The 27,202-nt window shown below is 44.7% G+C and overlaps 1 protein-coding gene across 1 annotated transcript in view; it reads right to left on the bottom strand.

Annotated features, from left to right (window-relative positions):
• Window positions 1-6,347: 6,347 nt before the first annotated feature.
• Window positions 6,348-27,202, bottom strand: part of GNPAT (glyceronephosphate O-acyltransferase) — a 33,046-nt gene continuing 12,191 nt past the window's right edge. Inside the window, exons 3-16 of the mRNA XM_047088563.1 lie at window positions 24,130-24,306; window positions 21,415-21,544; window positions 20,148-20,275; window positions 19,586-19,661; window positions 19,175-19,326; window positions 18,907-19,037; window positions 17,148-17,371; window positions 13,157-13,399; window positions 11,738-11,817; window positions 10,534-10,674; window positions 9,345-9,444; window positions 9,172-9,265; window positions 8,469-8,530; window positions 6,348-6,660 (exon numbers count right to left, since the gene is read on the bottom strand). Of these exons, the coding sequence (XP_046944519.1) occupies window positions 6,617-6,660; window positions 8,469-8,530; window positions 9,172-9,265; window positions 9,345-9,444; window positions 10,534-10,674; window positions 11,738-11,817; window positions 13,157-13,399; window positions 17,148-17,371; window positions 18,907-19,037; window positions 19,175-19,326; window positions 19,586-19,661; window positions 20,148-20,275; window positions 21,415-21,544; window positions 24,130-24,306 (1,782 nt within the window). The 3' untranslated portion in view covers window positions 6,348-6,616. The remainder of the gene's footprint in view (window positions 6,661-8,468; window positions 8,531-9,171; window positions 9,266-9,344; window positions 9,445-10,533; window positions 10,675-11,737; window positions 11,818-13,156; window positions 13,400-17,147; window positions 17,372-18,906; window positions 19,038-19,174; window positions 19,327-19,585; window positions 19,662-20,147; window positions 20,276-21,414; window positions 21,545-24,129; window positions 24,307-27,202) is intronic.

A 27,202-nucleotide genomic window follows, 5' to 3' on the forward strand; every position in this document is an offset into this window, starting at 1 on the left:
ACCCCTAAGCTTTTTTCTTTTTCTCTTTTTTTTTTCAAAGTAGGCGATTGAGAGAAATCTGGCAAAAACGTCGCAGGCGTGCGCTGAAAGTCACCTGACTTAGGAGATCAAAACCTTAACCTGCAGGAAACGAAGCCAACCAATGTGCGCCAGGGAACCCAGCCCCGGAACCCTAGCGAGGCTCAGGAGAGGCAGGATCGTGAGGAGGAGCCTGGGAACCTGTGAGAGAAGCAGTCAGAGTCCTAAAAGGCCGCCCACCTCGCCCCTCCCAGCAGCGGTTCCTCATCCTCCGGGTTAGAGACTTACTTTCTGAAGAGGTTAAACCAACGTGACCCTAGTCTTAGATTCACCGAGCACACCGGGGCCGGGTGCTGTGAAAGCGTATACGCTGGAGGAGACCCCCCAGGCTCCCGGATGCTAGGAGACCAAACGATTCCTCTCTGGAGAAACGAGGGCTGCCGATCAGCTCAGTCCCGTCTCACTCCTCAATGTGGATAGATAGGCAGAGGTCGCTAGGCATCTGGGGAAATCTCATTAAGATGGTAGTGTGTCCCTCAAACAAAGACAGGGGGTTAGCAAATTAGAAGCCAGAGGGTCCTAAAATAAAATAATATGACTTTTAGCTGTAAAGAGTAGAGGAAACAGAAGGAAGACAGTTATAAAAGAAATAATACAAGGACATTCCCTAGCACTGAAGAACACGCATCTATTAAAAAGGTCCACTGAGGGACCAGGATAAAGAATTTAAAAACATTGACAACAAATCAACAAAATGAAAAGGCAACCTACTGAACAGGAGAAAAGATTTGCAAATCACACATCTGATAAGGAGTTAGTATCCAAAATATGTAAAGAACTCATACAACTCCGTAGCCAAAAAACAATCCAATTAAAAAATGGGCAGAGGCTCTGAACAGATATTTTTCCAAAGAGGACGTCCAGATGGCCAACAAGTACACGAAAAGGTGCTCAGTCTCACTCATCCTGAGGGAGACGCAAATTAAAATCACACTGAGATATCACCTCACACCTGTTAGAATGGCTAAGAAGGTTAGGTGTCTTCAAAAAGACAAGAAATAAATGTTGGTGAGGATGTGGAGAAAAGGGAATCTTCGTGCACCGTTGGTAGGGATGTAAATTGGTGCAGCCGCTGTGGAAAACAGTATGGAGGTTCCTCAAAATATTAAAAATAGAATTACCATATTACCCAGTAATTCCACTTATGGGAATTTACCCAAAAGAAATGAAAAGATACCTGCACCCCCATTTCACTGCAGCATTGTTTACAACAGCCAAGACATGGAAGCAACCGAAGTGTCCATTCATGAATGAATGGATAAAAAGGTTTGGTTCATGCACATGAAATATTATTCAGCCATGAAAAAGAAGAAAACTTTGCCATTTGCAACCACATGGATAGAAGTTGAGGGCATTATGCTAAATAAAATAAGGCAGACAGAAAAATATAAATACTGTATGATTTCACTTATAGGTAGAATCGAAGAAACCACCCCTCCCAAAAACAACAACAACAAAAATCAGTTAGTTCATGGATAAAGAGAAGAGATTGGTGGTTCTCTGAAAGGGGTTTGGAGATGCGTGAAATAGGTGAAAGCAGTCTATAGGTATAAATTTCCAGTTATGAAATGAGCAAGTCAGGAAGATGTAATGCACAGCATAGTGACTTTAGTTAGTACTGTATTGCATATTTGAAAGTAGATAGATTTGATCTTGAAAGTTCTCATCACAAGAAAAAAAGCTTTTAGAACTATGTATGGTGACAGATATTAGCTGAACTTAATTGTGATCATTTTGTAATATATACAGATATCAAATCATTACCTTGTACACCTGAAACTCATATACTGTAATGTCAGTTATATCTCAATTAAAAAAAAAGTGGAAGAGGAATATGGAAGAGAAAAAACAAGAGGATGTAGAATGAGGCCTCCACCTGACATTGCTGGATTTGAAGAAGCCCCAAGCCAAGGAATGAAGGGAGCCTCTAGGAGCTGGGAGAGGCAAGGATACTGATTCTCCTACTAGAGCCTCTGGATCAAGGGGACACCTTGATTTTATCCTAGCAAGACTCCTTTCAGACTTCTGACCTTGGCAACTGTAAGATCATAAATTTGTCTAAGCCACAAAAACAAAACAAAACATAAAACACAACAAAGCACATCACCTGAAATTTCAGAAAGTATAAAAAACAGATCCTAAAAACTTCCTGAGAAGGCAAATAGTTTGTATTCAGGAATCAGAATGTTCTTTTGACTTCAGAGAAAAATAACTTTAGAAACTAGAAGACAATGGAGAAATACGCTTTCAAAATGTTCGTAGAAAATTATTTCTAAACTAGAATTTCTATACCCAGCTAAATTGTCAGACAACTGTGCATGGAAAAAAGACAAGGTGATGTCTACAACATTAATCCCTCCTACAGTTGGAAGATAGGCTTCACTAGAATTGATAAACAAAAGGGAATAAATGTGACCCCAAAGAGGGGAATCCACCACAGAAAAGTGAAGGGAATTGTCAAGAGAACAGTGAAGGGAAATCCGAGGTTGACAGCTGTGCAGCAGGTCCAGAGATGGCTCTAGAAAAAAATGATGCTTGAATCTATTTTTTTTAAGCCTATTTATTATTATGAGAGAGTGCACATGTGCGTGCATGGTGGGGAAATGTGGAGAGAGAGAGAATCCCAAGCAGGTTCCATGCTGTCGGTGCAGAGCCTGAAGCAGAGTTCGATCCTACGGACCATGAGATCACGACCTGAGCTGAAATCAAATCGATGCTCAACCGACTGAGCCACTCAGCTGCCTAGATGTTTGAATTTGTCGATGGGAGATTTGTGCTTCTGTCAGAGTTGGTAATTTAGAAAAAAAGACAGAAAGAAAGGAAAGGAATGAACAAAGTCAAACAATACATCAAAATCTACTTTCTACCCTACATTGAATGTTCCCATTCTATTAATGGAAGAAGAGATGTAGGGAAAAGTTGTGATTTCCAGCACCGCTCAGCTGAACTTGGAACATGACAGGTGTCTGTGGATGAGGTACTGGGGCAGCGCACAGCATGATGCTGTTGGGCTGAGCAGCTGGGCTGAGGCACATGCATCTGCAGCCACAGAAATCACCTGAAAGCATCCAATCTCATCTTCTTTGAGAAGCCAACTAGGGTTTGTCCCTGTCAGTAGTAGTAGAAGATAATAAGTAGATAGATAAGATAAAGATAAGTAGAAGTGTAATAAGATTACACTTATTGCCAAAGACTGTTTCAAATATGCTACCGGCATTTCTATTTTTTAAAAAAATTTTTAAATTTACATCCAAGTTAGTTGGCATATAGTGCAATAATGATTTCAGGAGGAAGTTCCAGTGATTCATCCCCTACTTATAACACCCAGTGCTCATCCCAACAAGTGTCTTCCTTAGTGCCCCTTACCCATTTAGCCCATTTCCCCACCCACAACCCCTCCAGCAACCCTGTTTGTTCTCTATATCTAAGAGTCTCTTATGTTTTGTCTCCCTCCCTGTTTTTATATTATTTTTGCCTCCCTTTCCTTATGTTCATCCATTTTGTATCTAAATTCCACATAGGAGTGAAGTCATATGATATTTGTCTTTCTCTGACTTATTTCACTTAGCATAATACTCTCCAGTTCCATCCATGTAGTTACAAATGGCAAGATTTCATTCTTTTTGGTTGCCGAGTAATACTCCATTGTATATATATATATATACCACATCTTCTTTATCTATTCACCAGTTAATGGACATTTGGGCTCTTTCCATACTTTGGCTATTGTCGATAGCGCTGCTATAAACATTAGGGTGCATGTGCCCCTTTGAAACAGCACTCCTGTATCCTTTGGGTAAATTCCTAGCACTGCAATTGCTGGGTCACAGGGTAGTTCTGTTTTTTAATACTGTTTCCATACTGTTTTCCAGAGTGGCTGCACCGGTTTGCATTCCCACCAGCAGTGCAAAAGAGATCCTCTCTCTCTGCATCCTCGCCAACATCTGTTGTTGCCTGAGTTGTTAATGTTAGCATTCTGACGGGTGTGAGGTGGTATCTCATTGTGGTTTTGATTTGTATTTCCCGGATGATGAGTGATGTTGAGCATTTTTTCATGTGTCCGTTAGCCATCTGGATGTCTTCTTTGGAAAAGTGTCTATTCATGTCTTTTGTCCATTTCTTCACTGGATTGTTTTTTGGGGGTTGAGTTTGGGAAGTTCCTTAGAAATTTCAGAAATTTCTTTTTGCTTTTTGAAGTAAGCTCTGCACCCAACATGGGGCTTGAACTCATGACCCCGAGATCAAGAGTCCCATGCTCCACTGACTGAGCCCCCCAGCATTCCCGTTTCTCACAGCCCAAGAGGGATCATCATCCCTGGTTGATGGAGAAGGAAGCTGAGGCTTTGAGTATAAGGAAATCCTACAAGAACACAGGGCTGGCAGATGGCAGCGTTGGATTTCAAACCCGGTTGGGTTCCAGACCCTGCATTCTCAGCTGCAACATTGTGTTGGGAGAGCAGACTTGGAAAGCCACGTGCTAGGGGCCTTTCTACCCACTTCAAAGCAGTGGCAGCTTCAGGATTTATAGATGGGATGGAGTGGAAGGGCGTAGGCACAGCAGTGTGGTCTGAAACCACGTGTGTGTAAAGGAGCACACGTGGGGTAGGATAGCATGCTTTGAAAGTACGTTAGCATAGGGAGCACGCTATTCCCCACAACTTTAGGTTTGCCTGGGTGATCCCAGGGGGTTTTAGGGGAGCAGAGCCTCTGCTGCAAAGCCTCATTTGGTTTTGGCCACCCCCGCCCCTCTTCCTGCCCCTCTCTTTATCTGCTTACTTGCTGGCTCGGACGTCAGAGCTGGCCAGGAGACAAGTCCGTAGCCACCTGTGCCCAGAACCCCAGGCTTTGCCCCCAGACCTGAAACGTGTTAAATGTAAATAAGTCGTCTTACTCAGTTTTCAACATTTATATGCATAGCACGACTGTCATGGAGAAAACCAAACCACCAAAATCGGCTGTATGGGGACTCTTTCGAAGGCACATCTACTCGGGAGGAATTGGCCAGGGTCCCAGGTTGCCAGCTGCTTTGAACTCACTCTCTCTCCCTGGATGGTCAGCTTTGTGTCCCCGTCTAGCTGGCATGCCATGAAATCCTTTGCCAGGAACACTGTTTAATTGACTTCTTGTTGTCAACACACATAAATCTCTGGCTTTCCATACAAGCAGAGCCACACGGAGGGCCCCTCTGCCACCAACGTGTGGACCAGCACAGCAGCTCTCCACAATCTGCACGTGCAGCAGAAACCGCCTGGCCTCTGCAAAACAAATGCACATTCCAGGAATCTGGACACAGCAAGTCCTGGCACCACATGCCGAAACCTTCCAACATTTTCCACGGCACTTACGTTCCAGTTCAAATGTCTTACGAGAGTCCCTCAGTCCCCATGTGTTAACCCTGCTGCTGTGGACTGAATTGTGAGCCCTGAATTCTGATGCTGAAGCCCAAACTCTCCCAAACGTGACTGTGGAGAGGGAGCCTTTGGGAGGTCATTGGGGCTACACAGAATAACGAGGGCAGGACCACCGTGTGCGCTCATAGCAACATGGTGGCCTCCGACAAGCCCAGAAGAGAGGCCTTGGAATGAAACCTACCTTGTTGGCACCTTGATCTTGGGACTTTCAGCCTCCAGAACTGTCAGAAAACGAATTTCTGCTGTTTAAACCACCCAATCTGGTATTTCGTTATGGCAGCCTAAGCAGACTAATACACCTGCCTTTCTTTTTAATTCCGCTGCCCACGACTGTGGTTTCAGCCACGTTGGCCTTTCGGGTTCTCCAGAACTAACCCCAGAACACTGTGATCACCCTTCTCTCAGCACACTCTGCTCCTCTGTCCCCGCTCTGTCCCCCCAATCCCACACTTGGGAGGGCTGGCACTCATCTTAATTCTTAGCTTAAATGCCACTCCCAGTGGTGGCTGGCTGTCACAGTTTTTGGTGTCACCCATCTTATTTCGAACTCTTCTTCTCCTGGATTCTTAAGCCTATTTATGATCAATCACATAACGTCTCTTTGTTGCACATACTTTCTCCAATGCAGCTTTATCGCTTAAGGCCCCCGGGCGGCAAGCTTTCATGTAAGCTGGCTGATTTATCACACACCTCCGTCAAACTGGTACTTGTTTGACGCCACGTGAGGTGAAGGAAGCCACAGGAAATATAGGTGTGCCACTTCCGACAGCCACCGCCTTTCGTGATGTCACACTGCAATTCAACAAGTCGGTGTAAATGTATAATACGTGTAACAAGTTAGTGAAATAGGAGCTGGGCTTTGTTTTTCCAAACATGTTTCCAAAAGACTGTTTTATTTTAAAACACACACAGAGTCGGACACAGATGCCTTTTGAACCGTCACGGTGGAGAGAGTTACACTGATTGCTTACACCGGCTACCTCTTCCTCTCTGCCGAGCCCGTGGCTCTCACGTCTCGTGAAGCACGAGCAGATGACTCTCTTCCTTCACATCACTGCTTGCTGGAATAAGAGTCCTCAGATGACAGCAATTATGTGACCACATTTCGCATAACTGTTTGGCAATTATTAGAGTTTTGCAGTTGCCGGCTTTCCTAGGGGTATCTTACAACCTAAGGAAAAAAAAACCAGCTCATGAAATGACCTTGAGTTTGCCCATCCCCATACAGCTGTTTAAGCCTGACACCTGTGTGGTTTCACAGGCTGACAAAGCCCCGACGGAGACACCTGCCTGTCCGCAGGGGAAGCAGCAGCCCCTCCCCTGCTCTACTCCCACTGCCGCCCCACTGGCCAGGCCCAGAGCCAGGATTAGAACCCAGTCTGCTTTCTGAACTTCCAGCCTCCTACGTTCTAGTACATCCACACCCACGTTACATTTGCCATCCATGATTAAGAAATCCATTCTGTCATCCTCACTGAATGAGGGTTTTATTTAGGGTTTGTTTTGGTTATACGCACCTCTTACCAAACTCAAAGGTTGCATGTTCTGAGATTGCAGACATAATATGACAGAAGACTGGGATTTCATCATTCATATTTTCTTCAGCAAGAAACTAGCATTCCCACCTTCGCTATTTATGTCAACCATTCCTTTGTCCGTCTACCCTTTCTCTTCAACCCTTCTCTGTCAGCCACACGCCCCGTCCGGGTTTTCCCTTCATCCTGGCGGACATCTGCCTAAAGCTCTTTCATGTAGGTTTGACAAATGTACTGAATTTCATGTAGGGGTACAAAACTGCTACTTGTGAGAATATCCACTCAACGATGTAGTGCTTATTCAATATAATCAGCAGACAAGTATTTTTTTTTCAGATGCTAACACTCTCCCCTTCTAAAACTATCCCATCATTCCTATGAGAAATGTTTGCTATCTCCTCTGACCTTTAGATCTCTTTGCTTATATCCATACTCTCAACTCTCTTTGCATACCATAAACAAATGACCCTGCCTTTCTGGACTGGATTATTTGTTGATAAGCCAATGGCATCTGGAGAAGAGTAAGGCTGGATTATTCTCCCAAGGAGGTGCTGTCGGCCCCAATTCTGAGTTCAGAAAGTCTATATGCTGTGAACACTGACCCCAACCCTTCACCGGGGAAAGAAGGGATCCAAGAGTAGACAGGGAGAAAATGAATCCAAGGACTCAGATGAGAGGTATTTTCTCCATGTCCGATAAGACTGGATGTGAAGGGTCCAGATCTCAGGCCCTGATTAATTATGCTAGAAGCTGATAATTTTTTTTTAATGTGTATTTATTTTAGAGAGAGAGAGAGCATGAGCAGGGGAGGGACATAGAGAGGGAGGCAGATGATCCAAAGTGGGCTCTATGTTCACAGCAGCGAGCCCAATGCGGGGCTTGAACTCACGAACCAGGAGATAATGACCTGAGCTGAAGTTGGACGCTCAACCGAGTCACCCAGGTGTCCCTGAGGCCGATAATTTTTTAATTTAATGAAAAAAATTTTAAGTAGGCTCCATGTGGGGCTTGAACTCATGAGCCCTGAGATTAAGATCTGAGCTGAGATCAAGAGTTGGACAATTAACCGAGCCACTCAGCTGCCCCACATAATTTCTTTTAAAGGTTTTGTTTTCAAGTAATCTCTACACCTGGTGTGGGGCTCAAACTCAAACTCTGAGATCAAGAATTACACGCTCCACCTACTGAGCCAGACAGGCGTCCCTAGAAGCTGATAGTTGTTATGTTGTGAGGAGACTGCCCATTTTATGCTTGCTGTATGTTCTCTGCACTTTGTCCTCACTTCCCTTTGGAAAAACCTAGGTAATATAAATAGTTCTCTTTATATTAAAACTCTACTGTTGTTCATTTTGATGAAGTCTCTGGTGCCACAGTATATTTTCTTGTTTTACTGTATGGTGATAAATACAATGTGAAACCACATATGTCACTAAACTGTACTTACCAAGCATTTCTTCTAATTTTGTCGTGGCAGGTTCATTCACATTAAATACACTGTGACTATTTCTAGGGGAAGAAAATGCAAAAAACTCTTATCGCATAAACTTGGGTGGGGGGAATGTTCATTATTTATACAGTCAATGTTCATTATTTATACAGTAAGACTACTTTTCTTTTGTTTTCAAGTTTATTTTATTTTTTAGTAGTAATCTGTACACCCAGTGTGGGGCTCGAACCCACGACCCTGAGATCAAAAGTTGAATGTTCCACTGACTGAGCCAGCCAGCCGTCCGTAAGCTTGACCGCTCTTACCTTCATTCACTCAGAAGAGGAAACATCTAACGATCTGCACATACACGTATGTATTTAGGTATTGCACGTGGGCATATACAAGTGTATACATGCACACACACTCTACTGTGCTCCCCCAAAATCTTTCTTATAATTAATCTATAAATTTCAATATTAGGTCAAAGCCAAACTGCTGGCCTAAAACACTTTTTTTGCTTTAGTATCATTTTTGTTCATATCCACATAAAATTTCCACAGTAACTCATACTGACGTGACCCATCAGCAGATGGGTGAGGGAGGTATGGTATAATGTTTACAGATCATCTATTTCTACGACTTTGTCTGGATTCGGGGCTCAATTGTCATTAGCCGTCGCCGCCCCTTCAGCACCCATGCGGTCCCACGCAGTACTTACACTTTCTTCTTCTCTACCACACCTAGCCTCACAAAAGCTGCTAAGGCATTTTTCTGTACATCGGAAGACAATACGTCATAACACTGCGAGGCACCTGGGACAGAGAAAGAAGTGAGTGGACCACTTCTTGTTTTCAACCACAGGAAATCACCACCCACAGGGGTGTGACTGACCTTGATCAAGAAGCTCACTGGTGAATTTTCTAACTCCATCCAAGTACTGTTTCTCAGTGAAGTAGTCTTCTTCTTCGTGCAAGAGGTATTTGCAAATTATCTGGTTTTAACAGAAAGAGAAAAACGCAGCCAAATACAATAGGACAGCCAGTAACGTGATAGTGCCCCTCGTCACAGAAAGATACTTTATGTAAGAGCAGAATAAATGCCCTCCAGGGTTTGGGCACAGAAAAGCCACAGAATTCTTGGGTCCCTCTTGAGCTCGTATCACTGCTTATAGTTAGAAAAAAGAGTTTGAAATAGTATTGACATTTATTAAAATACAATTTCTCACTTTGATGGGTTGCAAATTAAGTGAATCACCATCAGCTTAACAGATCTTACACTGCTTAGGAAGAGAGGACCGAAAGTTTTGCAACTGTTTTTTCTCTAAAAACACCTAATAGGCCCCAAATGCTGATGGCTTCTAGCACTGAAAGGTGCTTTGAGATAGAAGGAGCATTTATCATTTATTTACTAAGTGCCAGACTTTGTACAAGAACTATTTCATAGGCCAGAGCGCCGCTCTGCCAGGAGGTCAGTCCCCGGTGCCTCTAACCGGTGCACAGAACTCAGAAACAGAGCCCTCTTCTTGCAAATATGTACAGTCCCTTGAGAGCTTCCACTGCAAACTCCCCTTCTCCCTTTGAATCCTGGCACAGTTCCTGCCGGGCATATAGACCCTCCCCCCTCTCAAAGCACTCCTAGAGCTCTGACACACTCTTTCTGATGCTTGCACCCCAACCTTTCCTTTCCCTTCCAACATCAGCCTTTAGTGATAGAAATAATTTCTGTATAGAAATTCTGATAGAAATGACTTTCTGTATCATTCAAGTCTTGCATTTACTGCGCGCCTATGATGTATCAAACACCTTGCTACGTGCTACGAAAACAGCTGTTAAGATACAGCATGACATTGCTTGGGTGTAAGTGCAGTTATGTGGCGTCATAAAGCTGCTACCCTCTGGGGTCTGAGAGCGTGAATCACCTGAGAGGTGAATCTTTCACCCTATTGATCAATCTCCCTACTGTTCCACCATTCACCTGGGGGAGACACTTGCCCTTGGGACCAGAAGGAAGTACAGGCTGGGGGGATCTTAGTTATACCGGATACGGGAGGATGAAGCAGAACTTCCTAAGAGTTACATACCTGATAAGATTCCACAAAAGGTTTAAAGAGGCCTATTAAAAATTCTAAGACAGGATTTCCTTTCGGGGTAACTAGGATGTCCCTTGTTGTCACTTGTATTGTCTCACTTTTACAGAGCAGGTAACAGCCTTCTTCAAAGTCCTGGGAAGGAAGAGGAGAAGACAGAGTGCATCCACTAATTTAGGTTAACGGGGACACTGAGAGAACACCAGTTAATTCCACAACCCTTCCAGAAGGTTCTGGTTGTTAGCAGCCAGAGAAGCGTGTGTGCTAACACGCAAAATGCGGAACCTCAAACAGCAAACACACAGAAGATTCATAAGCCTCAGAAATCACGACCCGGGGGATGGATTTTCTCACTCTGCATGGCCACACTCCTTACATTCCAACAGGAAGGACATACAGCAGGTCCTCAAAATATGTGGGGTTATGCTTATGCTCAAAATCTGCTGCCCTCATTTTCAACTGAGGAAAACCTGTGCTCCCTGGCACAGCGTACAGAAACCTAACTACTTGCCATCCTGGTACACCGCCCGCCGCGGCAAACCAGCGGGCCAGCAAACTACCGGGAATCTGGGAGCCCGATTCCTCATGAGCTGTCTATACCACTGGGTAACACTACTGCTCGCCAATCTCAAAGCAAGAGGCCCGACACATTCCAACAAGTTGTTAACGGGAAAACGTGTGGCAGTCGGTATATTTTGTTTTAAGTTTATTTATTTATTTTGAGAGAGAGAGAGCCAGAGAGCCAGACAGAGCAAGTGGGGGAGGGGCAGAGAGAAAGCAGACATAGAATTCCAAGCAGGCTCCATGCTTGCCAGCACGGAGCCCAACACGGGGTTCAAACTCAAGAAACCGCAAGATCATCACCTGAGCCTACACCAAGAGTTGGACGCTTAATGAACCAAACCACCCAGGTGCCCCTGCTGGTTGGTAAATTTTTAACAAAATGGTGTTGATTTATTTACAGTGGCTGCACTGAAGGTTGAAAGAAAGACTCTTCTCACCGAATAAGCCCTACATTACTGATTAAACTTGACCAAGAACCAAAACAGAGCTTGCTGAGCTGTGAGTGTCCAAGTGTCTCTTTAATTCTGCCAAATGAAGCCTTGGAGAAAGGGAGGTCACACTCGTGGATGCAAGCCTACCATTTCCAGAACTCACACTGCGAACACACTCGGGCTCTTCGGCTGTAAGGATTTACCTTGACTGTGTTTCCTGGAAGGAAGATGAACTCATCTGAAAAAACACTGACCAGGAAGCGAAAGCAACTGTAGACATCCTCTGGAAATAAATTAATTACATCAAATTACAACATTGCTTTTGAAGGGAGTACCAAGAAGTCCTTGACTTTCCAAAATGCACTGCTTCAAAGGCATGTTATTCAAAGGCAGGGACAAGAATTAGGGCCCCCAAAGGAAGCTATAACCAATCCAAATTTTACGTACAGAACAAACTATAGTTTAGCAGTTTCAATATTGAATCTTAATCACAACTAGGCCTCAAACCAGTCAGTTTGGTGACGAACAAGATGCCACATTTCTTGGACACTAGGGTCCTTCACTTTCCCCTGCCCATGGTTCCTTAGTAGAGAAGGGAAGCAATGACTTACTTCAGTCCCTTCTCTATTCATATTTCCTGCTGTCTTTACTGTATCTTTAGCACTAGAAGACACCAGCACACAGCAGAAAACACGGATTCTTCAGACACGTAGGTCTACCTCGCCCATCAACCACAGAGCCTTCTTCATTTTTCTGACATATGCTATGAACTTCTCATTAGAAGAATATACAGACGCATGGACAGGAAATGTTGCCTCCAATTTCAGGGTGTCCCCAACACTCTAGAAGACCATGCATGTGATCCTTGATTGTGAATGAATTTCAATGTAAGAAACCTCAGATCAAGATTTGAGTTTCCTGGGTCTTGAACTAAATTGTCTGACTTCTCTCCAGGGCCATTTCCCCATCCACAAAATGAGGGCATGGACACAGGACCTGTGAGGTTCATTCCAATGCTAAAGGTCTATGGTTGGCACCGATAATTCTATCTTTGGAGCTTTGAAAAACAAAAACAAGCACAGCAATGTGTGGGCCACACTCCAGACCCACTGAATCAGAACGGGGCTCGCCCTTAGTAATCCCAGCATAGCCTGGGTAGAAAACCCCTGACCTCGACTACAGGTTCCGGTGGACAAAAACGGTTCTATTCATTGTTTACACTCCTCATCGCCACTGGGACGCTACTGGGTATCTAGTAAGCACTCCTGCGCTGCTGGATTGTTGTGCCCATGCTGACCGGGACAAGGACAGCCGTGCTCTAGTCCCAGAACCTTCCTTAGGTGATTAGGTACCTTTCCAGGCCTCACTTCCCTTACTTATAAATGGAGAGGTTCAGGCTAGATGATTTCTTAGGCCCCTTTCAACTCCCAAATGTTAAGTGGATGGCCATGTATTTAGGGAACAAGCCTAGCTTCTTCTGAGTACGCAGGGCCCCTTCTTTGACGGTGTCTGGGACGCACACATGTGGCTGAGCGTGATAAGGCTTCAAATGCTGCTCCCTATATACGGAGCTGAACGGCCAGGTCTCTTCTAAAGTTCAAGACCACATTCCCGAAAGTTACCTTTCCGCAACCCAGGTGTCATGTGCAGTGCCATGGCTACTAAGGAAGGGCGGACAAAAATGTTGAGCAACTGGTTCCTGTAAGCTGAGCACATGAGGAGAGTGATATGCTGGAAGAGAAGCCCATGGACCACTTCTGAGTCTCCGGAGTCCACGTTCAGAACCACCTGGTCTTTGACAAGGCTGGCGATGTTGGAATGCAGAAGAAGGTTGGACTGGATAACTTCTTCAGCAGCTTCATTATCTACACACAAAGACAATGCGTTCAGGCAGCAAAGGAATGGGATGGGTTCCCTGATGGGAGTCTTAGGCTAGTGTATGCATCAACGTTAGGGACCTGACAGATTTACTTTCAAGAGCCAGGTTCTGGTTTTAGGCTCTACCAACTGAAGTAATGATACCCTACGTGAAAGATACCTATTTTTTTCTTTCTTTTTTAAGTAATCTCTATGCCCAACGTGGGGCTCAAACTCACAATCCTGAGATCAAGTGTCACATGCTGTTCCAGCCAGGTGCCCCTGTGAAGGGTATTTTCTTTTTAAAAAAAAAAAATTTTTTTTTTTTAACATTTACTTATTTTTGAGACAGAGAGAGACAGAGCATGAACGGGGGAGGGTCAGAGAGAGGGAGACACAGAATCCGAAACAGGATCCAGGCTCTGAGCAGTCAGCACAGAGCCCGACGTGGGGCCTGAACCCACAGTGAGATCGTGACCTGAGCCGAAGTCGGACGCTTAACCGACTGGGCCACCCAGGCGCCCCAAAGGTATTTTCTAAAAGCAGTATAAACTCTGAGGACATTTAATGCACTTTCTTATCTACCCCTAAATTGTCAGCCACTCTGAAATGCATACCAATTCCCAGTCTAAAAACCAACACTTCCTCAGGAACCAAGGGTATCCAGAGTTTTGTAATAGCAAGTTACAGGATAAGAAAATCACATGCATGTGAATTCACAAAATACTAAGAAGGCTCATGATGAAAACATACTTCACACACACACACACACACACACACACACACACACACACACACACCCCTTGCTTAGACCAATTAATTCCAAGATGGCAAGAATATTGCTTTGCAACTTTGCTGGTGAACAAAGGGTAATCCCAGAGGCACTCCCCTAGCACCAGGCTTCCCTGGGCGCAGGTGGACGCTGAGGAGGTTTTCTGGTTTTTTCACATCGGAGAAAACTAAAGAACTGAGCCCCTAACAGATGCTGGTAACTTACCACCTGACACTATGCTGGCCTAGAGAAGGCCAAGAAGTTAGTATTACAGAAGCGTAAGGAAGAGATGGTGATATTTAACCAACATTCTTGGCAAGGGAAATCATTTTACTGTTTCCCTGAGCCAAAGAGCTGGTTGCCGGGTATGTAGCCAGGCACACTGGTCAAGCTGGGCAAAGTCTGCTAATGCTTTGCGGAAGAGACAACTGAGGGGTGTGGGGTTTCCTTCTGGACTCGATCACATTGCTCTAGATGCATATGTCTTGTCTCCGCTTCCTCAGGGTAATGACATATGGTAATGTTATATACATGATATAATATGACATGGCATAATGATACATGTATCATGAAGACCTCTTGATAGGAGAATGCTTAGGAATATGTGGTAAGTGGAGTAAGGAAGAAAAAAGGAACTGAACGGATATACCACATTCTGAATCAGAAATCATATTTAATCACTCTATTACTGTTACTTAGATACCAACAGACTCTCACTCTATAATAACTTAAATTATTTTAGTTGCTGAATAGATACTCTTAGCTACAGACTGGCCTACTTCTTCCATCTTGAGAAAACAAAAACGCTTGGAAAGACAGGTGCCTAGGTTTTCACATGCTCCTGGGCCAAGTAGGAGTCAGCACTTTACCTACGCTTTTCTCATGATTTTCTACCTGAATCACACTCAACGTGTCCTTTGCCGCCCATGGGAGCATGTGTCTGACTCATCTTTGTTTCCCTACTGGTGACCACTATTCAAGGCGATGGCCACTTCTGCTGGCAGTTCTGCCTAAACACCTCATAGCCCCACCTCAGCTCTGCCATTGCCTCGTTCAGGCTCCTTCCCTTCCCATTCATGTGGCCCAGCTTGAAAACGGACACTGGTTGTTTTCTACAGTTGTTTGCAGTCATGTTTCCCTGCTTAAAATCCTCGACTGTGGGGTGCCTGGGTGGCTCAGTTGGTTAAGTGCCCAGCTCTTGATTTCAGCTCAGGTCGTGATCTCACGGTTCGTGGGTTCAAGCCCTACATCGCGCTCTGTGCTGACAGCATGGAGTCTGCTTGGGATTCTCTCTCTCTCTCTCTCTCTCTCTCTCTCTCAAAAATAAATTAAGGGGCGACCAGGTAGCTTAGTCAGTTAAGTGTCCGATTTCGGCTCAGGTGATATCTCACGGTTCGTGAGCTTGAGCCCCGCATTCGGCTCTCTGCTGTCAGCACAGAGCTTGCTTCCGATCCTCTGTCTCCCTCTCTCTCTGCCCCTTTCCCACGCTCTCTCTCTCCAAAATAAATAAACATAAAAAAATAAATAAACTTAAAAAAAAATCTGCGATTGAGTCCCATAAACTACAGCTTCCAGTCCAGATCCCCCAGGCAGCAGGCCCAGCTAATCCAGCCTGTGTCCACATCTTTACCTTCCATCATCCGTCTCCCAGAGCCAACACTGTAAGCTCACCCACCCACCTGCAGGCCAGCATCACCGTGATGCGGTGCTATTGCACCATTTCACGTTTCCCAATCCCTACGTTAGCAATCCCTTGCCTGCTCGTCTTCCAGAATGGTTCCTGCTTTTCCATCAAGATCCGTTCAAAAGTCATTTCTATGAAACCTTCCCCGAGCGTGGCCCTTCCCTACACAGGGGTCTCAGCAACGCTCTGCGGTCCATCCGAAGTTCTTTGTGTGTGTTTCGCTGGCCCCGCTTCACTAGATGCCCCACCCCTGCCTTCCACACGCCAGGAGGACGTCCCACACAGGGGTTGCGCCTTGTTCTCTCCGGCCTCTGGGTAGTTCCCAGCACCCACCAGGCACTCAAGAGGTTTAATGAGTGACCAGTGGGGAGCTATGAACGGATTACATTTCCAACTGTGGTCTCTGCAATTTTGACTCAAAGAGATTGGAAACAGCTAAAGCTAACACTTGGCACACACGTCCCAAACTCCCGGCGAAGTATTTATAACGCCAATGAGGGCTTTACAAAGTTGTCATTTTCCGAGAATCGTATAAAGGTCCACGAGACTGGCCCTTTGGTCCTTTTGATGGGGTGAAGCGAATGGGCTGCAAATCTAATGTGGTTTAAAACGAGGTGGGTGTATTACACCGATGACGGTGAGCAGTGAGTAATGCGTAGAACTGTCCAATCAAGGCTGCACACCTGAAACAAAACACGTGATGCTAACTGTATTTTAGTAAAAAACAAAAAACAAAAAACTTTGAAAAAATAAAAATAACAAGAAGTGGGTACGGAGGGAGGAATATGCGGAGGAAAGAAGATTCATCCACTCTCCACCCTGCTAGGCGCCAAGGAGGCAGCATTTTAATTGACATACCCAGAGTCTCATAGGAAGAAGTGACACGTAAGCAATTGTTCTCAAATAATCAACATACTGTATTCAGTGTCCCCCAGTGATAAAAACAAATGACGTTTTCTTTCTGTCTGGGGCACCTGGGTGGCTCAGTCAGTTAAGCATCGACTCTTGATTCGGCTCAGGTCATGATCTCAAAGTTTGTGAGTCCAAGTCCCTCATAGGGCTCTGTGCTGAGCCTGTGGAGCCGGCTTGAGATTCTCTCTCTCTCCCCCTCTCTGCCCCTCCCCTGCTTGCTCTCTCTCGCTCTCCAAATAAATAAATAAACTTCAAAAAAAAGTTTTCTTTCTCTCTGAGCAAAGCTTTGCTCAGTGTCCTGTGTAGGTGTTTCATGTCTAGGTGACAGCTTTTCCAAATTAAGAAACAAAAAGCAAGCACGCTCCTCACATACATCTCACATACGTACCGGGCCAGGTGAGAAGCCCCCCGAAGGCCTGGGTTAAGCTTTTCAGCCATAAAGTCTTCTCCACCAGAGCGTCAAAGTCCACGGAAGGCTGGTTCTGAAGCAGAACAGCAGCCATGAGGGCCCACGGGCTCAGAACCAGGTTTTGAATTTGCAGAAGCTGCATTTTATAGGCAACTTCAGTGACAAAGGCATGCATGTCCTGTGACTGTTTCTGAGGGATATACCTATAAAGAAGAACAGGGAACAACAAATTACAGTTTTGCTACCCACACTGATGTGAATGGTGAGGGAGGGGAACGGGAGAAGGCAGACCCTTTAGAAGGCTTCTCATTCTTTCTGCCAACCGAATTCTCTCAGGTCACAGTGCAAGAATATACTTTCACTGTGGTGTCATCTGTCCCTCTGTCTCTACGGTATGCTCTTGAGAGGTGATAAAATACACTCAGGGGGACACAGTCCTATTCTTCCTGGTTCCAGGCAAAACAACTTCTGTTGTTTTATAACTAGAATGTATCACTTCCTCTGAAACCTGATGCCTCCCCCAGTGGCCTGAACTACTCTGCCCTCTCAGAATTCGCTCGCTGCCCTTTGAACACCTCTCTCACAGAACACACCAGCTTACGTGGTAACCGCTCGTGCCTGCCCTGGATGGGCTACACAGCTTGCCTGACTGCTACGCTGCTCTGCTGAGCAGCTCACGATCCTCGCCTGACAGATTCTTCAGGCATGGATCACCAAACTTGGCATCCGGTATCAGGAACTGATACAGAACAGGCTGAAGCAGGGACAGGCACAGGACCTGAGAGTGTCCACACCGTAAGGTGGCTTAATGGGAAAGCTGGAGCCAGTGAGGGCACCCCGTCCTACGTATCCGAGATCTATAGCGTGGAGCCTATGGCAGCATAAAGCTACCATCTGCTTGATCGCCGGCGAGGCCGCCAGTGAGGCACTCCAGCTGCCGCAGAACCACTGGCGCTACGGATGAATGATGAATGATGGTGTGGTCGTGCGAAGCCTGTCTGAGCAGGTGGTTTCTGTCTCCCTTACTTCCCCATGTGTATTTCTCTAAATTAAGAAAATCCAAAGGTGTATCTGCACCTGCAACCTGAAAGAACCTAATACATTTCTGTGCCCATAAAACAATAACCTGTTTTTAAAAAATTACTTGAGAGAGAGAGAGAGAGAGAGAGAGAGGGAGAGCATGCGAGAGTGAGGGAGAGGGGCAGAGGGGAAGGAGGAAGGACAGAGAGAGAATGCCAAGCAGGCTCCACACTCAGCGCAGAGCCGGACGGTGGGGCTTGATCCCACGGCCCAGGGACCACGATCTGAGCCAAAATCCAGAGTAGCGTGCTCTACCAACTGAGCCACACGGGCGCCCCAAAACTATAACCTTCTTGAGGACTGGGACTCACCGCCATTCATTCTGACCACATAATCCTTTCTAGGATTAACCACACTTTGGCCGACTTACCAATAGTGCTCAACGATTCCCACACACGCAGTACGGGCAGCGCACTGCACGCTGTGGTGTAGCGTAGGCGGTAGGGCACTGGCTCCCCTGAGAATGAGCACTGACCTTGCCTATTTGACACACGTATCCTGCAAACGTAATTCTTTAATTGAAGCTTTCTGCTCCTCTGATACGTCATCTCGGATAACTAAGTTGCAGTCCTAGAAGGGGTCAACTCAAGAATCACAACTACCCTTCCAGATTTTCATCCTAATCTCCATGTCGGTTATGAAAACACAGGTCTTGCACCTTGGAATCAAGTTATACGGGCTCCGACTCATCCTTCCAGCTGCCAGAGATCGAAGTGACACAGGGTCTCCGAAGTACACGTGGATATTTCCAAAATTTTCAGAGAGAATCTTCCTGGCTTTCAACAATCCCTAGTGGCGTCATGACAGGGGAAAGGGGGATAAACAGGAGTAAGTTCAGAAAGGAGTTGGTGTATAAATGAGCATTTTCTCTGAATTCAAGTAAAATCAAATTCAAATAAAAGTTTGGTTGTCCTAAATTTACTCACAGTTGTGGACTCCTTTGGCTTAGGCACCCCCAGAAGCTCATACGCATAAAGAGTTTCTTCCAATATCTTGTCGTAACTGATGCTAATTGGAACAAGGTACGTATCAAAAACTTCTCTTTTAAAAAATGGTTCCATCACAATACTCAGAAGACCTGTAAACAGGGAGAAAGGGTTTTCCAGATGTATTGAAAAGTGGAGTAAACAAGGGGACACAAACAGGAAGACCCTGAAGTGCACAATAGATACTAAGCCCATAAATAGAAACAGTTACAACTTAAACAGTTAGGCTTAAAAAAGAAAGAATATCTTGCCAAAAAAAAAAAAAAAAAAAGTGCCAAGCTGTATCCAGTAGCTGTGACCACATCACATCTTCTGGATTTGTATTCTTCCTTCAATCTCTAAAGGACCTACCAAATTTTGGAGTCAGTGTCTTGGCAGAGCGACTTCTTGTCCCTTCGAGGAAAAATTCAACAGGAGCATAACCATTCTTTAAAGAGAAAACAGAAACAAACAAAACAAAACACAAAACCCATTGCCTAGTCTCAGAGTGAGAAATGCTTTTTCCCCCATACCCAAACCATTTATTTATATATTATATATATATGTAATATATATTATTAAATATAATTTTAAAATATAATTATTAAACATAATTATTAAATATAATTTATCGTCAGATTGCCTCCATACAACCACCCAATGCTCATCCCAACAGGTGCCCTTCTTTTGATTCCTTCCCCCAGGCTCCCAACCCCCCACGTCCAGCCTTTGGAACCAACACTGTGCATGCGCAGGGCGCAGGGGCAAAGCACGGGCGAGAGGGCCGCAGGTCACACAGGCTGCGGAGGTCATGTGCGTTCCTGCAGCGGGACGAGTGGCTGAGCGTTCGGGAAGGAAGAATTTAAGCTCCTCCAGCAAGCTCGAGTGAAAAGGAAATACAGCTTGAAAGTACTCGGGAATTATCTGCATTTACCCGTAGCATGGTTTTCACGTATTCAGAGAACACGGCCCAGTAAAGTTTATTGCCACCAAAAGTGCGTCGCATGAAAAAGGCACCAGACATCCGCAGCAGCTCACTGACCATTTTCATTCCGAGGAAGTCTAGGAAATAAATACAGAAGGGGATCATCTTTTTTTGCAGGTCTTGGAACTTTCCATAAATACCTCAACTCACATTCTATGAAGAAAGATTTCGTGTGTGGAAAACACCCCTGTGATATTAATAATTACACTTCCCGGGGCGCCTGGGTGGCTCAGTCGGTTAAGCAACTGACTTTGGCTCAGGTCATGATCTCGCGGTTCCTGAGTTCGAGCCCCGCATCGGGCTCTGCTGACAGCTCAGAGCCTGGAGCCTGCTTTGGATTCTGTGTCTCCTTCTTTCTCTGGCCCTTCCCCTCTTGAACTCTGTCTCTCTCTTTCTCTCTCTCTCTCTCGAAAAATAAACATTAAAAAAAAATTAAAAAAAAAATAATTACACTTCCCGACATGAACATCCGTTAAGGACCTCTAACAGCCTGATGGGAGAGGAGGGGCCGTGTGGGCAGGCCAGCTGGGAGGCTACCTCGAGGGCCACCGGACGCCTTGGCGTTTACGGTCAGACCCACCAGAGACTGTGGCCTCAGTGGGCAAGTGGCCAGCTCAATGATGTCATCATGCCAAGGTCTTCAGTTAGCACTGCTGCCGACCTGGACGACAGACCAGCACATGTGGTCCATGCTGGACGGCTGTCCAGAGCGACTTTCTTTTTCTTTTTGTTATCCACCTTTCTTTTTTTACCCAGCCTTCTCTGAGTGGCACAGAATAAATCCACCAAGTCCCGGATGAGAGGAAGAGTTCTATCATCAGTTTAAAAACCCTCCTTCTTTCCATTTTCCTTACTTTTCAAATAACTCCCTCACATGTCTGTACAGATGAAAATGCTTTTAAAGTACTTAAGTCCCTGGCTGTTTTTACCTTACTGTTTGCTGCATTTATTAACCAAGGTGTATTCTTGAATCCCAACTTTCCTGGCTACCTCAAAAGGGAGGTGATAAACAATTATTTGCTTTAGCAATCCTGCTTTTGGGCATCAGTCCTACAGAAGTAAAAACACTCATATAAAAATATGTAAAATTGAAACGGAAGAAGGGACAGGGTATTTTCACCATCATCTTCAAACACGTCAGTAACTATTAAAATCGCTTTGGTGAGTATTTTTTACTTTTGTAATTAAAATAAAAAACGGGGGAAACAATACGTACCCATTCCTGCCGCTATGACTGGTACAGGTAAATCATAGTTGTATAAGAGAAAAGACAACATCAGAAAGTCAATGTAACTTCGATGACTGGGCAGCAGAACAACCGGGTGCTCCTGGATAGCTCGCTGTAGCTTTAAAACAAATGTTCCCTTTTGAATCATTTCGGTTTTCATATTATTAAAAGCACATGCCACATCAGAACAGGAAGAACGTGTATACGTACAGAGGGAACACTAAGGATAACAAGGTCTTTCTGGCTCCCCTGCTACATACAGAATCCCCTACTACATTTCAGAGTTTTACAGAAATAAGCACACATGATGCAAGAACATTAAAAATGTAAATTGCATAGAAAATAATAATAATAGTGATAAACACTAACATATCAGCGGGGCACCACATTAAGCATTTCACATATGAAGCATTTTACACGCATTGTTTAATTCCACATATTTGTAAAGAAGGCCTAAGCATTAGGTTCCTCATTTGCGACGTGGTCGTGCATCTGATCGATGGCCAGGCTGGGGATGCAACTGAAATCAGTCTGAATTAAAAAGTCAGCTAGCTGTCAGGGCACCTGGGAGGCTCGGCTGGTTGAGTGTCTGACGCTTGATTTCAGCTCAGGTCATGAGCTCTCCTTTGGGGAGAATGAGCCCTGCGTTGGGCTCCGTGCTGACAGCTTGGGATTCTCCCTCCGCCCCCCTCTCTGCTCCTACCCCACTCACATGGGTGCACTCTCTCTCAAAAAATAAACTTAAAAAAAAAAAAAAAAGGTCAGCTGTTACCCACTGTGCTAGACTGATTGTGTGTATAAGAGGGAACAAAGCTTCTCTCAGGTAGATTAGTGAAAACAAACCTGAATTAGCAGGATAAATGAGAGGTACGGTATTTCTCTACACACTGGACTGGCTGCAGGAAGAATGGGAGCCCTGCAGTTAGAAGGAATTTGAGCCTCCAGATATATTTTGTAGGCTGTCAAGATACCTCAAATACATTCACCGTATCAGTGTGTTATCTGCTTTTCTTTTCTTTTCTTTTTTAATCTAATTATAATTCGCCAAGGCAAGGTAATGTGTGATCAGTTAAGAAGACATGGCCGGGGCGCCTGGGTGGCTCAGTTGGTTAAGCATCTGACTTTGGCTCAGGTCACGATCTCACGGTTTGTGAGTTCAAGCCCCACATCGGGCTCTGTGCTGACAGCTCAGCCTCAAGGCTGCTTCAGATTCTGTGTCTCCCTCTCTCTCTGCCCCTCTCCTGCTCACGTTCTGTCTCTCTCTGTCTCTCAAAAATAAATACATGTTAAAAAATTAAAAAAAAAAAAAAAAAAAAAGAAGACATGGCCAGTCAACACCAGTCAAGATTCTCTGGATGGCTTTTTTTTTTTTTTAAGGTTTATTTATTTTTGAGAGACAGAGAGAGACAGACCACGAGCAGGGGAGGGGCAAAAACTGAGGGAGACACAGAATCCAAAGCAGGCTCCAGGCTCCGAGCTGTCAGCACAGAGACTTCCTGACACAGGGCTCGAACCCACCAACTGTGAGATCATGACCTGAACCGAAGTGGGTACTCAACCAACTGAGCCACCCAGGGCCCCTCTCTGGGTGGCTTTATCAAACATTCTTTGACAGAGATCCAGAGAGTAAGTCAGCAATCTAGAAAATAGAGGAGGAAAAAAAGAATACTTGAAAGTAAATGACTGAATAAAACAAAACCTTAAAAGACATGTACAGGCAGGTCAATGAAGGTGAGAGCTTCTTGGTAAGAGGAAAAATGATATTAAAAAACATAAATGAATAAAAATAGGAAAAGCTCTTCCTTTCAGAGGGAAGCAGGCTGTTAACAACAGTGATGGAATTAGAAAAATCACCATTTGGCAATCATTAGAGTAATAACTGGTTCAGGCAAAAATCATCAGTCAATGTAAAAACTAATGGAGGAAGTAAGGCGGACCCCTCTTGAAGCATCTCTCCACAAGATACTTACTCATTACAAAGGGAAATACCACCTTAACCAAATGCTGAAAGTGCACATCACCGTGTTCCTGACCTGCTGCACTGAGAAGGTCACAATGTTTTCCCACTGAGAAAACATCACTCGAATCCAAATCAAGGCAAGCTATAAAACAACGGGTCTGGTTTTGTTTTTTGGGTTTTGTTTCCAAAACTAATATGAAACACAAACAAAGGCCGAGTTATTGTTCTAACTTAAAAGGGTCTACAGAGATAAGGAAGCTGAATGTGACGCGTGATAGAGGATTTTCTTTTGCTGTACAAGACATAACCGGGACGACTGGTGGACTACGAATGAGGTCTGTATTCTAGCGTTCAATGTCAGTTTGCTTATTTTGATAATTGCGCCAGATGGGAGTATCCTAACCGCTTATGGGAAAAACACACCGGAGAACTGAGGAAAAGGATGAAGGAAATGTTGGAGGGGAATCCAGGCGAACCGCGTACAGAAATTCTCGGCATTACTTCTGTAACTTTATGGACATCTGACATTAGGTTAGCCTGTAAGTATTACCTAAGTAACTTAATCTCAAGTCTGAAGATCTGAAAGTGACAAACATCACCCTCCAGAGAGGCAGAGCCTCTTCCGGCCAGCCTGGATGCCCGATGCCAAGGGCCTGCTCATTTGGTGCAGAGTGAGATGTCTCTGCGTTGACTGTATCATGAGGGGTAGAAGAAGAGGTTGTTTTTTAACCAGCAATACTCACTTTCTGAATACCTTCTTCATTTACACACACTTTTGAGAAAATTTGTTTAAATATTTTGCTCAGCGCAAAGGCAAAAAAACGGATGGCTCCCAGACGCAGTTTGTGGCTCATTTCATCCAAGATCTCACAAACTTCCTCTCGGAGGACATCGACGGATTGAAGGGATTCCTTGGAAAGCTAGAAGGAAAAGGAAAAGCAGGGAGACGTTTCTGAAGGAAATAAGCCAGAACTGTATTCCCTCAAGCCAGTATGACTGGTTCCAAATGGACCAATACTATATAGCTCAAAAATGCTACGCTCTCTTCTTCATTTAAATTGACATAATTTATTTTCCAATATAACCACAGTAGATAAATGATCCTATTTAGATAACCTCACAGACTAGAAATTCAAAGAGAATCGTCTTTCAAGGATAGTATTTTAGACTAAAGAAAACCTCTCACCTTTCATTTGATTTGTTAATAAGCTTACAACCAAATTCTCTAAAATAAGTTGTTGCCCGTGTATTAGTGTCCTAGAATACATATTTAGCCATTTCTTTCCCTAGAATGTTGCAGCACTCCATCTGCTGCTCAGTGCTATTACAGGGTAATATACAAGGTAAAAATGCCAGATTACATCATGATAACCGTTTAAACTATTCAGATATAGAGGTCACTGGGACAAAACTCTCCCAAGTATCAAAGGGTAACTAGTGAAATCAATGACCTCACAACGGAACTCTCTTTATTCATATGGCACACCATATCTTCTTGTAAAGAGAACAAATATGGGCGTGTGCTAGGCCTGGAGATGAACAAGTCCGTTTCTGTCCTTAAGGAATCCTAATCTGACTCTTTTTACTTCCCCCTAAACAAGCATGTTGGAAACAAGTGTGGAGTCTATGTGATAAATAATAATTATCCTTTGCAGAGGAGAATGTTCTGCTTTAGGATGAGGTCCAGAAGATCAGAGGGTAGAATGCTGGAGTCCCAGCTTCCTAAATTACATGTTTTTTTTTTTTTTTTTAAAACAATGAGGTGAAATTAATATAGCATAAAATTAGCCATTTCAAAATAAACAGTTCAGTGGCATTTGGTACCTTCACAAATGGATAATTATCCTCTACCTAGCTCCATATTTTATCTTTTTCAGGGAAACAGAGGAATCAGTGGATTAGTGGTAAGGATGGATTTCAGGAAACAAGCCTAGGAAAGGGAGTCCATTTGAAGAACTATCAAAATAGTTGAGGCCAGAGACAGAAAAGGCCCAAACAAAGGTAATAAAAGGTGCTGAAGAGAAGGCGAAGGGCAGAGAGATGCTCAGTTCTTATGGGCAACAGAATGGATGGTGGGGCGGTCCTGAGATGGGGGAGACAGACCAAGGGTAGAAGGCAGTGTGGTGCGGGGGTTGAGAAGGCGGGGATACTGATTCTGAGGGGTTTGTGAGACATACAAATTAGATGACCTTCAGGGAACAGGACAGTCAGAGATAAAAGTCTGAACCCTGATAATCTAGCCAAGGCTAGAGATCCTGTCTGGACATCACCAGACTACAGGTGAAAATGGAAATGAAGACAATGGACAAAATGGATCAGGGAGGCTGCAGGGATAAAGGAGGCTGAGGGTTTGACCTTGAGAAACACTTGCCTGGTGGATGGAAGAACCTGTAAAGAGATTAAGAAGGGAGATATTCAGAGAACTACACCGGGTTGCACCATAAACGTCAAGAGAGGTCCTGCAGGAGACTGCCCAACAAAAACTGACACAGTTAAGATACAGCGAAGACTAAAACGGCCCCTGGGATCGGGTCCCTTGGAGATCCACAGTGACCTTTACCGGATGAGGTGCATGGCCTGCTAAAAGTGGGGCGTGAATGGGGAAGGACAGACTATACCTTTGAGGAGCTGAGCCGAGAAGGGAAAGAGAGACGTGGCCGAGAGGGCCCTCCCCCAGCCAGGAAGTGCTTATGCCAGCTGGGCCGGTAGAGAAGGCTGAAGAGTAGGAAGGACATGACCCCCGGGGTTCTGAAAGAATGAGGCATTCAGGGGAGCAGGCTGGTGGATTCAGAAGGAATGCCTTCTCCAAAGCTGGACGAAAGCACGGAAGCAGAGAATGACCCGATCCCTTATTCTGTGCACCTGGGCTTCTCATTTGCTCAACAGGTATGTCTGTCCTTCCAGCACCCTCTTCCTGGAAACCTCAGATGAGATTAAAAGATGAGCAATAGCTCTGTAAGTCCTTGTCCGGGTGCTGTCCCTCTTCAGTCTGCTCTCCGCACCACAAACCTGAGTGGTCCCTTAGATGCAGCAGTAATCTCATCTTTCCTCGGCTAAAAGCACTTTGATGGCAGCTCTTGCATTCCTGTGAGCCAAAGACAGCCTGAGTTGGAGAAGCGGCAGCAGAGATGGAAAGAAACAGACAAGAGTTATCAAGGGGAGCACAGGAGCTGCTCCTAGTGACTGACTAGGATGAAGGGAAAGCAGGAAGCCGAAGACGGCATCCAGATTTGCGGTTTGAGCAGCAGGCACATGGCAGGGTTGTTCTTGGAGTACAGAAAACAGGGGGAGGAGGGTGTGCGTGGTACAGCGGTAGGGGTGGGAGGGTAAGAGAGTTTGATTCAGACATCCTGAATTTGAGAGGTTTTTGGATTTTCCAAGTAGGTATTCCAATAGACATCAAAATATGTGTCTCAAAAGAGATCTGGACTGAAGCAACAGAGAGTAATTATTATTTATTACATACTGTTGTTTATAACATATTACTAACATAACAACGTAAGTATAAGGAAGATACTTATAATTCTGGCAATAAATAAAACTGCTCAGAGAGTGAGTTAGAACAAGAAGTTGAGGAACAGCAGCATTTAAAGACACAAGCGAAGGAAAAGAAGCACATCAACGGAGGAAATCAAGAAGATTTGGTGGGAGGGGGGATGCCTGGCTGACTCAGTTAGTGGTGCATGTGTTTTTTTTTTTTTAGTTTATTTATTTTTGAGAGAGTGAGTGAGCCAGTGTGAGTGGAGCAGCGAGAGAGGGGGGAAAGAATCCCAAGCAGGTTCCGCACTGTCAGTGCACAGCCTGATGTGGGGCTCC

The sequence above is a fragment of the Lynx rufus genome, unplaced genomic scaffold (genome assembly GCF_022079265.1).
Source record: "Lynx rufus isolate CCGP_SWC_20201006 ecotype Redwood Valley unplaced genomic scaffold, mLynRuf1.p SCAF_25, whole genome shotgun sequence".
Taxonomy (NCBI): Eukaryota; Metazoa; Chordata; class Mammalia; order Carnivora; family Felidae; genus Lynx; species Lynx rufus.